Genomic DNA, 12,227 nt, shown 5'->3' with positions numbered 1-12,227 from the left:
ACAGGCTGTGAAAGAGCTGTCCAGAGCTTCACAAGCCCAAATGGGGTCACGACCTGAGCAAGCCCTCCATAAAAACATCATTGGCCTGTATCTTTTTTTTTTTTTTTTTTGGGGGGGGGGGGGGGGGGGGTTGTAGCCACAGAAACATTTTGAAGCACCAGGTTAGTGTGAAGAACGTGGAACCTATTTATTTCTGCTTCTGCACTGCATACAGAGTGGATTATTGCATTTTCCATTTTCAGTTTTTACATTTCATTTATCCACGTTTGTAATCGATGAGCAACTATTCTGTATTTAGTGACGGTATAACCAAAGTGAGGTATTTTATCAGCGCACAGGGGCTCTGTAGCAGTTGAGTATGTTCTGTTGGGAGACAAAACATAAGTTGTGGCCCTGCCTTTTCATAGATAGGGTTGTTGCTATTTGCAACGTGCAAGTTTTATTCTGTTGTGGTACACAGCAGGTGTGCTACAGGAGTAGCCCAATGGTTAAAAGGAGCAGGCCAAAAGCCACAGAAGCCTGGTTCAAATCCCACTGCAGCTCCTTGCAATCTTGGGCAATCGTGTAACCCTCCATTGCCTCGATTATAAACTTAGCGTGAAGAAGCCCACTTTATACCTTTAGCACATGCTAATTCCATTAGTGTACGCTAAGCTTTAGTAAAAGGGCTTATAATCCCTCCGAGAACAGGAAAACACCTGCTGTACTTGAACGCAATTTGCCTTCAGCTACAACTGAAAAATGCATAAGTTCCATCCAAAAATCCCCTTCATGTGTGATTAATTTTTTTTTTCTAAATGCAGTACAATTTTATATCCATCTTCAATGAGTTGTTTTCTAGGTATTCTGGGAATGTAGATCTGTGTGCTACATAGGGGCACCTATCAAAACATTAAAAATAAAAGCTGATGGGTTGTCAAAGTTGACCATTTCCTGCTGTTTACAAGACGAGAGTCCAGAAACATTCCTCAGGGCAATACACAATAAAAAGGTCAAATATGCATTAAAAAAATGACTCCGCTATTCACAGCTTAAAGGTCAAATGTGAACCATAAAACACAGAATGATAACAAAACAAGGTGGGGCAAATAGATGCAGGAAAAGGAAGAGTCAGCAGTTTCACCCAAGTCTGGAATGTAGCCTGTGAGACAAGACTGATCAAAACAAAGGGACATAATGGTTTTGAGTCAGAAGAGGAAGGATCCTACTACTACTACTACTATTTAGCATTTCTATAGCGCTACAAGGCATACGCAGCGCTGTACAAACATAGAAGAAAGACAGTCCCTGCTCAAAGAGCTTACAATCTAATAGACAAAAAATAAATAAAGTAAGCAAATCAAATCAATTAATGTGAACGGGAAGGAAGAGAGGAGATAGTTCATTGGTTTGACCCAGTATGGTGGGGGAAAGATTTCCTATTTTCTGGTTAGTTATTTTACAGGCAGTATATTAAATGTTAGTAAACTTGGAATTTGTATTAATTTTCCTTTTTAGCATTTCTGGTGCTTTCTTAATAGTTCTTGTATTGTTTAAATTTTTAAGTAGAGAGGTGTGGTAGCCGTGTTAGTTCACTCTTAAGGTTATCAATAGAAATCAAACAAAATAAAACATGGAAAAGAAAATAAGATGATACCTTTTTTATTGGACATAACTTAATACATTTCTTGATTAGCTTTCGAAGGTTGCCCTTCTTCCTCAGATCAGAGATAAGCAAATGTGTTAGCAGATAGTATATATAAGAGAAACATCAAAGCATTACTTTGACAGTCTGACAGAGTGGGAGGGTGGGGGTATGCATGGGGACATCAAAGCATTTCATTGATATTCTAACAGAATGGGTGTTGGTAGGTGAGAAGAGTCCTCTCACCTACCAACACCCATTCTGTTAGAATATCAATTAAAGTCTTAAATCACTAAACGTTTTTTCATCGTTAAATGAGCCCTCAGGAGTTAAATGAGCCCTTAGGGAAGAATTTCCTATCCTTTCCATGCACTAAAGCCTATTTTCCGAGGACAGTAGCAGCTAACGAAAACTGAATGCAGATGAGCAATTCTTCTACAAATCCCATTGAAATGACATGCACTAACCCTTTCCGATTCGTTTAACGCAGGAGAACACCATGAAATCTAACGAGAGTCTGTACCTCTCGTTAGGGCTGTCTGTCTGCTAGAAGTTAACAAAATCCAATAAAAAAAATAACTGGGGGGGGGGGGGCGAAAACGCGTCAGGGGCGTCGACGCCCCAGGTCGCCACTGCTCCCCTCTCCCTCAGCACCAAAAAAGAAAAAAAAAAAAAAAAAAAGGATCGGGAGGGGGCAAAGGCCCTCCTCTGACGTAGGTAAACTGGCGGGCCCAGGAAGAAAGAAGGGACGTCTGAGGAGGCCTTCTGACTCGATGATCAGCTGTTCTTGCCCGTGCAGCAGAGGTGAGAGGCGCTGCACGGGCCGGTAAGGCAAAGGGGGGGTCGTTGGATGGGGGGAGCGGCAGCCACGACCAAAGGGGGGCCGCGGGGGCGGGGCATGGGACCGGAGCATGGCAGGAGGCGGAGCTAGTGTGGGAGAATACAGGAAGGGAGGAGGGCCGGCCCGGGGCTGCTAAAATTGGAGATTTTTCGTGCGGGGGGGGGGGGGGCAAGGCGTCCATACAGGACGCTCATGACAAGTGCCTTTGCCCCCTCCCGAAACACACGTGTTTGTGGGGGGGTTTTTTTGTTTTGACAGCTGGGCCTTTGTGGCATGCGCAGCCAGCATAACGCTTGGGCTGCTCTGCGCATGCTTTAGGCGCTGATTAACGACGGGTTTAACGATTCTGTGATACATCCTACTTTGCAATACCGATCCAAACATTTCTGGAGTGTTTTTGTAGTGCATGCCTCGTTTTTTTTAAATCGTTAAGCACTTTTACGATTCTTATTTTTTTAACGTTTGGTTGATGCATCTGGGCCTACGTCTGGTTTCCAGTGAAAGCCCTCCACAATGCAATGGTTCATGGGTAGGAGCGTTAAGATAACAAGTACCAATTCCAATACCTGTCATATATGATCTTCATTATGCTCCTATAAGCTTTATTTTATTGCTCCCACGATAGTCCTTGTATTATATACTGAGCCAAGGCACTTTTACATACCAAGTAAAATTAAGGGTTCCTTTTACAAAGCAGCACTACTGATTAGCGATGCACTGAATGGAAAAAGTCCATTTAATTCCCATGGGTTTCTTTGCATTCAGTGCAGCCTAATTGGTAGCACCACTTTGTAAAAGGAAGCCTACTTTTTTTTTTTTTTGTTTCACAAATAAACATTTCATGAAGAAAGTAAGTTGCTATGTGAAAGGACAGTGCATCAGACCTACGTGCTGACTTGCAGAATTTTGTACTTTCACTTGTATAACCTGTTATTAAACATATATTTATTCTATGTAAAACAAAAAGTAGAATAAATATCATCCAGAAGGGCTATTATAGTGGTGTACAGTTGGGGGTAGTGGGTTTTAGAGGGCTCAGCAGACAAGATAAGGGAGCAACGGTGAGATGTGGTGCCCCATTACTCTCCTGTAATGTCTGTGTGGCCAGTCTACTAAGAATGCTGGGCTCCTGCCACATCCCAACAGCTTGATTTTGTGTATTTTTGACTTGGGACATTTTTTTATTTTAATGGACCAAAAAGATAAACGCACTGAGCACCAAAAACATCTAGCAAATAGCCATTTAAAAAAAAAAAAAAAAAGTTGTTTTTCTGTTTTGAAAATGGCTATATTTCCCACTTTAATTTTGGACGTTTTTAGCAAAACATCCAAAGTTGGACTTACATGTAATATCGAACATGCCCCACTATATGTTCCATCTTTGCTTATACCCTAGTCTGTCTATTCAAATGTTTTATTGTATATTGTGTTCACATTGTAATGTAGTATATACTATGCCAAACTTATACTGTTATTTGAATATTTTTACTGCTGCAATTGTCTGTTGTTTATGTTTTGACTTATTCATGCTGTACACTGCCTTGAGTGAATTTCTTCCAAGAGGCGGTAAATAAATCCTAACAAATACATTGTAAAGAGGCGAAACAGGATGAACTGATTGTGTCTGCAAGGCTGCAGCAGAGGCTACATTTCGTACCTCAGTTGCCCAGCTGTTTCAGAAACCAGGCTTGAAGTAATAAGAGCCAGGAGAGACATCTCCACTTGTAACGGAATGTTACTCTAGTCTGGGCTCTGTGAATAGGAGAACTACGTAAAGACAACACTGCAGATTAGCCAATCCCCAGTGCTCTGTCAACTTCACGGAATGCAAGTGCAGGAAGCCCCACACTATTACACATCCTCTTGCTCCTGAAGGAAGCGCCAGGCAGCAGTCAAGCAACCTCGGTAACCCCCTCAATGGGGGTGGGGGGAACTGTGTCCCTGAGAGAGAAACAGCTGCTCCACCCTGACCCTAAGTCAATGGGGGGAGGGGGGACCGTGACCCTGAGAGAGAAAGAGCTATTCAGGTATAAAAAGCAAAGAGCTCCACCCTGACCCTATGTCAATGGGGGGGGGGGGGGGGACAGGGGGGATGTGACCCTGACAGAGAAAGAGCTCCACCCTGATCCTATGTCAATTGGGTGAGGGGGATCCATGACCCTGACCCTATGTCAATGGGGGGAGGGGGGACCGTGACCCTGACAAAGAAAGAGCTGCTCCACCCTGACCCTACACCAATGGGGGGAGGGGGAACTGTGACCCTGAGAGAGAAACAGCTGCTCCACCCTGACCCTAAGTCAATGGGGGGGGGGGAGGGGGATGTGACCCTGACCCTAAGTCAATGGGGGGGAGAGGGGGATGTGATCCTGACCCTAAGTCAATGGGGGGGGAGGGGGATGTGACCCTGACCCTATGTCAATGGGGGAAGGAGGAACCGTGACCCTGATCCTATGTCAATGGGGGGAGGGGGGGGAGGGGGATGTGACCCTGACCCTAAGTCAATGGGGGGGGGGGGGGAGGGGGATGTGATCCTGACCCTAAGTCAATGGGGGGGGGGGAGGGGGATGTGACCCTGACCCTAAGTCAATGGGGGGAGGGGGGACCGTGACCCTGACCCTATGTCAATGGGGGGGAGGGGGAACCGTGACCCTGACCCTAAGTCAATGGGGGGGAGGGGAACCGTGACCCTGACCCTATGTCAATGGGGGGAGGGGGGACCGTGACCCTGACAAAGAAAGAGCTGCTCCACCCTGACCCTATGTCAATGGGGGGAGGGGGAACTGTGACCCTGAGAGAGAAACAGCTGCTCCACCCTGACCCTAAGTCAATGGGGGGGGGGGACCGTGACTCTGACCCTAAGTCAATGGGGGGAGGGGGGGACCGTGACTCTGACCCTATGTCAATGGGGGGGAGGGGGAACCGTGACCCTGACCCTATGTCAATGGGGGGGAGGGGGATGTGACCCTACGTCAATGGGGGAAGGGGGGACCGTGACCCTGACCCTATGTCAATGGGGGGGAGGGGGAACCGTGACCCTGACACAGAAAAAGCTCCACCCTGACCCTAGGCAAAGGTGGAAGTGAAGGCAGCAGCGCCTCGGGACCTTCCCACGTCCAATGATTCACAGAGCTCAGTCAGTGGCAGAAAGGGCGGCTCCTCCCGGCCGCACAATCAAGCAGCCCCTCCCCTCCCCTCCCCCTCCGGACAGAGCGCGCGCTCGGGACCACTTTTCTTCCCCCTCACCTTGTCCCCGGCGACGGCGGGGCAGCAGCAGCCTCCGTTCCTGACGTAGCCGTTCCTCAGGGGGCCCCCATTCTGCGTCGTCTGCTGTTTCCCGGGCTCGCTCTGAGTCTCCATCCTCCTCGTGCCCGGCCACAAGCAATGACAGACCAGGGCAGCAGCGCCCGGAACGCAGGGAAGCCGCCCACGCCGGAACAACTCCGCACACGGCCACCGGCGACCAGGCAACAGCCAATGGCGTCGCCAGCTTGACTCGGCGGCCAATAGCACGCTCTACGCCAGGCTCCGGCTCGGCCAATCCCGTCATCGGCATGCCTCCAGCGCAGCCAATCCCCACGCCGACGGCAGCTGGCTTTCGCCTAGCCAGTCCCGCCAGATGGGGAGAGGGCGGGAAGGGCGCGCACCGAAATGTTGAAGGGTGGGCGGATCCGCCCTCACTTGTGTGAACTCTAGTAACCTTCCACCTACGTCATAGTGCATAAGTAGATGCCATACTTGGAGAGAATCCTCTTTCCAACAGTGGCCAATCCAGGTCACAAATATCCAGCAACCACCCAAAAGTTCAACACATTTTCTGCTGCTTATCCTAGAAATAAGCAGTGCATTTTCCCCAAGTCCATTTTAATAATAGTCTATGGACTTTTCCTTTAAACCCTACATTTCTATAGCGCTACAAGGCATACGCACGCTAACTTAACTGCTTTTACTACATTCTCTGGCAACCAATTCCAGAGTTTAATTACTACTACTACTACTTAACATTTCTAAAGCGCTACTACGGTTACGCAGCGCTGTACAATTTCCACAAAGAAGGACAGTCCCTGCTCAAAGGAGCTTACAATCTAAAACATAGTAACATAGTAGATGACGGCAGAAAAAGACCTACATGCCCAACAAGATAAACTCATATGTGTAAACCTTACCTTGATTTGTACCTGCCTTTTTCAGGGCACAGACCGTACAAGTCTGCCCAGGAGTATTTCCCGCCTCCCAACCACCAGTCCCGCCTCCCATCAACGGCTCTGGCACAGACCGTATAAGTCTGCCCTCCACCATCCCCACCTCCCAACCACCAGTCCCGCCTCCCATCAACGGCTCTGGCACAGACCGTATAAGTCTGCCCTCCACTATCCTCGCCTCCCAACCAGGAGTGCCCAGGAGTGCATGATTTGGAAGCTTTGGTTGATTTCATTGGTGATTTCCTTTAGGTCATGTTTGAACGGGATGTAAATCGTGACATCATCTGCATATATGTATGGGTTGAGATTTTGATTGTCTAATAACTTAGCTAGGGGTATCATCATTAGGTTAAAGAGGGTTGGTGAGAGGGGAGATCCTTGGGGAACTCCGCATTCAGGTACCCATGGGGCTGATATCGTCACGTTAATTTTTACTTGGTATGATCTTGTTGTCAGGAATCCTTTAAACCATTTAAGCACGTTGCCTCCAACTCCAAAGTATTCTAGGATATGTAGTAATATTCCATGGTTGACCATGTTGAAGGCACTGGACATGTCAAATTGCAGGAGAAGTATGTTGTTCCCAGTTGCAATTGTTTGTTTAAATTTATTCATTAAAGTTACTAGTACTGTTTCTGTGCTGTAGTTCGATCGAAATCCTGATTGAGATTCATGCAGAATTGTTTATTTAGGTGGTTAGTGAGCTGTTTCGTCACTGCGCCTTCCATAAGTTTGGTTATCAGCAGGATAGATGCTACTGGGCGGTAGTTGGTTAAGTCACTTGTACTTTTCTTTGCGTCTTTAGGTAGAGTCAGGTCTTGTCAAAACAAATCTGATTGATTTCTTTGACTCGGTGACTAAACAGTTGGATACAGGAGGGGTGCTAGATGTGGTGTACTTGGATTTTAGCGAAGCCTTTGACACAATTCCACATAAACAACTATGAAATAAACTGAGTGCCTTCTGTATGGGTCCTAAAGTGACTGGCTGGGCCAAAGACTAGTTAAGTGGAAGGAGACAGAGGGTGGTGGTAAATGGAGCTTGCTGTTGTTCTCAAGCTCTTATTCAATTCATTGATTTTCCTGTTTTTCACTCTGCTTCTCATTTTACATCCTTATTAAAACTGGGTGGTCCTTCTGTATCTGAGGTTCACTATAAACATACTATACATATCACCCCATAGAACCTATCGAGCTACATTGAGAGACAATAGCACATGCTTTAAGTGTTCCAGTGGAGAAGCTCATCTGGGGCACATGTTTTGGTCCTGTCCCTTGCTATTGACTTTCTGGAAAGACCTATCTAATCATGTATCGAGGCTTTGGAGCATCAATTGGCGTCCAACACCCAGCCAACTATTTGACATTTTCCATATTCTTGGCCCTGCACCACAAGGCTCGAAGGACTTTCTAAAAAGATCTATGCTAATGGAAAGGGAAATGGGACTTGATATACTGCCTTTCTGTGATATTTTGCAACTACATTCAAAGTGGTTTACATATATACAGGTACTTATTTTGTACCAGGGGCAACAGAGGGTTAAGTGACTTGCCCACAGTCACAAGGAGCTACAGTGGGAATTGAACCCAGTTCCCCAGGATCAAAGTCCACTGCACTAACCACTAGGCTACTCCTTGGCTGGCAAAAAAAGAGTGATTCTTCAATTGTGGCTGGATCAAGAGGGCCCTACAGTGCCTCAATGGCATTCATCTATGATACATCATAGCACCAGCTTGCTCCACCCTGCCTGCAAGCTTGGCAGCCACTGCCTCACTTGCCTGCCTGCTAACTTGCCAGCTACTGACTTACCCACTCTCCAGTCCATCAATCCCTCCAATTCCAAGCCTCCGGCTCTTCGCTCTATCTATCTGCTTCTCACCTCAGTCACTACACTTACACCTGTCACACCGCAATCAGCAATCACTACCTATGGCCCCTGTCCACATCCTCTTCCTTGCCCTGTCCCTTCCTAATCTTTTTCCCCTCCCCTTACCGCCGTCCACCGCTGGAACTCATTGCCCACCTGTGTTCCCTCCCGTCCTGCCCGCTACGGCAATACCCTATTCACCCCATCCCTCACCACCTCACCATCTCTCTTGTCCCCCTCCTCCTTCCTAGCCCTTAATCTCCAACACCTCCTTCCTACCATTAACCCTTCACCATTCCTCCTAAGTGCACCCCGTCTTTGTCGCCTTCGTCGCCCGACCTCCCCCACCCTCCTCCGCACTCTCTTGCTCCTCCTCCTGCTATCCGCGGGAGACATTAATCCTAATCCAGGCCCCCCTCACCTATTCTCCTCCTATCCATGCAAACGATTCCGTGATGTCTCCAACCTCGTCTCTATTCCTCTCCTCCCTCCCCTTCTCATGCGCCTTGTGGAATGCCCACTCGATCTGCAACAAACTGCCCTTCACCCACGATCTCTTCATCGCTCGTTCTCTCCAATTGCTCGCCCTAACTGAAACCTGGCTCTCCCCTGACGACTCTGCCTCAGTCGCGGCCCTTTGTCATGGAGGTTATCTCTTCTCCCACACTCCCCGCCCAGATGGCCGCGGTGGAGGCGTCGGGCTACTTCTCTCGCCCTCCTGTAGTTTCCAACCCCTCCTCCTACCGCAGTCTCACTGCTTCTCGTCCTTTGAAGCTCACTCCATCCGGCTATTCTACCCATTACCACTCAGCGTTGCAGTCATCTACCGCCCCCCTGATAAGCCCCTCTCTTCATTCCTTACTGACTTCGACGCCTGGCTCACCATCTTTCTTGATCCCGCATCTCCATCCCTCATTCTTGGTGATTTTAACATTCACGTTGACAACCCATCCAACTCCTACGCTTCTAAATTCCTCACTCTGATATCCTCCTTTAACCTCCGACTATGCTCTACCACCCCTACTCACCGTGATGGCCATTGTCTTGACCTCGTTCTCTTCTCTTCCTGCTCACCTTCCAATTTCTGCACCTCAGTCCTTCCTATTTCAGATCATCACCTAATCACCCTCACTCTTCATCACCCTCCCCCTCAACCTCGCCCAACTATAACCACTGCCTTCAGGAATCTCCAAGCTGTCGACCCCCCTACCCTATCTTCTCACATCTCCACTCTCTTCCCTTCCATCTCGTCTTCCGAATCTGTCGACACGGCTGTCTCTACCTACAATGAAATTCTCTCCACTGCTATGGATACCCTAGCACCATCTGTCTCTCGCCCCACTAAGCGCATTAATCCTCAGCCCTGGTTAATCCCTTGCATCCGTTACCTTCGCTCCTGCACCCGCTCTGCTGAACGACTCTGGAGGAAATCTCGCACCCTATCAGACTTCACCCATTTCAAATTCATGCTATGTTCCTTCCAGTCCTCCCTATTCCTTGCCAAACAGGAATATTATTCTCAATTAACCAATTCTCTTGGCTCCAACCCTCGTCGCCTCTTCGCCACCCTCAACTCCCTACTTAAAGTATCCTCCACTCCCACCCCCCCCTCTCTCTCTCCTCAAACACTAGCTGACTACTTCCGCGATAAAGTGCAGAAGATAAACCTTGAATTCACTTCCAAGCCTTCTCCTCCCTGTGACTTCTTAACCCACTCCCTCAACCAACCTAACCTGGCCTCCTTCTCCTCCTTCCCTGAGATCACCGAAGAGGAAACTGCTCGCCTTCTTTCTTCCTCTAAGTGCACCACCTGTTCCTCTGATCCCATTCCCACCAATCTGCTTACCAACATCTCTCCTACAGTTAAACCCTCAATCTGTCACATCCTCAACCTCTCTCTCTCCACTGCCACTGTCCCTAACACCTTCAAGCACGCTGTAGTCACACCACTTCTCAAAAAAACATCACTTGACCCCACCTGTCCCTCCAACTACCGCCCCATCTCTCTTCTACCCTTCCTCTCCAAATTACTTGAACGTGCTGTCCACAGCCGCTGCCTTGACTTCCTCTCCTCTCAGGCCGTCCTCGACCCACTTCAATCCGGCTTTCGCCCACTACACTCAACAGAAACAGCACTCTCTAAAGTCTGCAATGACCTGTTCCTTGCCAAACCCAAAGGTCACTATTCTATCCTCATCCTCCTCGACCTATCTGCCGCCTTTGACACCGTCAATCATAATTTACTTCTTGACACACTGTCCTCATTTGGGTTCCAGGGCTCCGTCCTCTCCTGGTTCTCCTCGAATCTTTCCCAACGCACCTTCAGAGTATTTTCTAATGGCTCTTCTTCCACCCCCGTCCCGCTCTCTGTTGGGGTCCCTCAAGGATCTGTCCTTGGACCGCTTCTTTTCTCGATATACACCTCTTCCCTGGGCTCGTTGATCTCATCACATGGTTTCCAGTACCATCTATATGCTGATGATACCCAGCTTTACCTCTCCACTCCCGACATCACAGTTGAAACCCAGGTCAAAGTTTCGGCCTGCCTTTCAGACATCGCTGCCTGGATGTCCAACCGGCATCTGAAACTGAACATGGCAAAGACTGAGCTCCTTGTCTTTCCACCCAAACCCTCTTCTCCTCTTCCCCCACTTTCTGTCTCTGTTGACAACGCCCTCATCCTCCCCGTCTCTTCAGCCCGCAATCTCTGAGTCATTTTTTACTCCTCCCTCTCCTTCTCTGCCCATATCCAGCAGACAGCTAAGACCTGTCGCTTCTTCCTCTATAATATTAGCAAAATTCGCCCATTCCTCTCTGAACAGACCACCCGAACCCTCGTCCACTCGCTCGTTACCTCTCGTCTTGACTATTGCAACCTTCTCCTCGCTGGCCTCCCGCTTAGCCACCTATCCCCCCTTCAATCTGTCCAAAATTCCGCCACACGTCTTATCTACTGCGTGAACCGATACTCTCATATCACCCCTCTCCTCAAGTCGCTTCACTGGCTCCCGATCCGCTACCGTATACAGTTCAAGCTTCTCCTATTGACCTTCAAGTGCACTCAATCTGCAGCCCCCCATTACCTCTCTACCCTCCTCTCCCCATATGTTCCCACCCGTAACCTCCGCTCTAAGGACAAATCACTCCTTTCTGTACCCTTCTCCACCACCGCTAACTCCAGACTCCGCCCCTTCTGCCTCGCATCACCTTATGCCTGGAACAGACTTCCTGAGCCCATATGCCATGCGCCCTCGCTGCCCATTTTCAAGTCCTTACTCAAGGCCCATCTCTTCTCCCTTGCTTTTGGTGCCTAACCACCTTCCCATTCCTGATACCTACACTGACTACATAGTTTTTACCTTTAGATTTTAAGCTCTCTTGAGCAGGGACTGTCCTTCCCCATGTTTAAACTTGTACAGCGCTGCGTAACCCTGGCAGCGCTATAGAAATGCTAAGTAGTAGTAGTAGTACATCTCTGCTCCATAGAATGTACAGGAGTTTCTGACTTAGCCACAAAAAAAGGGAGATCTATTCTGCAAAACCTGGTCTCCCTTTTGGGACTCACTCATGCCAACTGCGCTTAGTAAGATTTTGAACTCTTGAATGAAAGTAGTAAACAGAAGGGGGGAAGGGGGGAGATGTGTGAGGGTGGGGAAGGGGCAGAAGGGCACCCATGATAAAAAGTTGATACTTGTA

At 48.3% G+C, this 12,227-nt stretch overlaps 1 protein-coding gene across 2 annotated transcripts in view; it reads right to left on the bottom strand.

Annotated features, from left to right (window-relative positions):
• The window catches only part of SPTLC2 (serine palmitoyltransferase long chain base subunit 2), a 121,894-nt gene extending 115,957 nt beyond the window's left edge, over positions 1-5,937 (bottom strand). For both annotated transcript variants that reach the window (XR_003943300.1, XM_030213969.1), the window contains exon 1: positions 5,709-5,937. Coding sequence is in view for 1 of the 2 variants with exons in the window: in XM_030213969.1 (XP_030069829.1) it covers positions 5,709-5,822 (114 nt within the window). In the remaining variant the exon portion in view is untranslated. The remainder of the gene's footprint in view (positions 1-5,708) is intronic.
• Between the last annotated feature and the right edge of the window lie 6,290 nt (positions 5,938-12,227).

The sequence above is a fragment of the Microcaecilia unicolor genome, chromosome 9, assembly GCF_901765095.1.
Source record: "Microcaecilia unicolor chromosome 9, aMicUni1.1, whole genome shotgun sequence".
NCBI lineage: Eukaryota > Metazoa > Chordata > Amphibia > Gymnophiona > Siphonopidae > Microcaecilia > Microcaecilia unicolor.
Note: the sequence above shows the minus strand (reverse complement) of the source record. Positions and strands in the feature narration are given on the sequence as shown.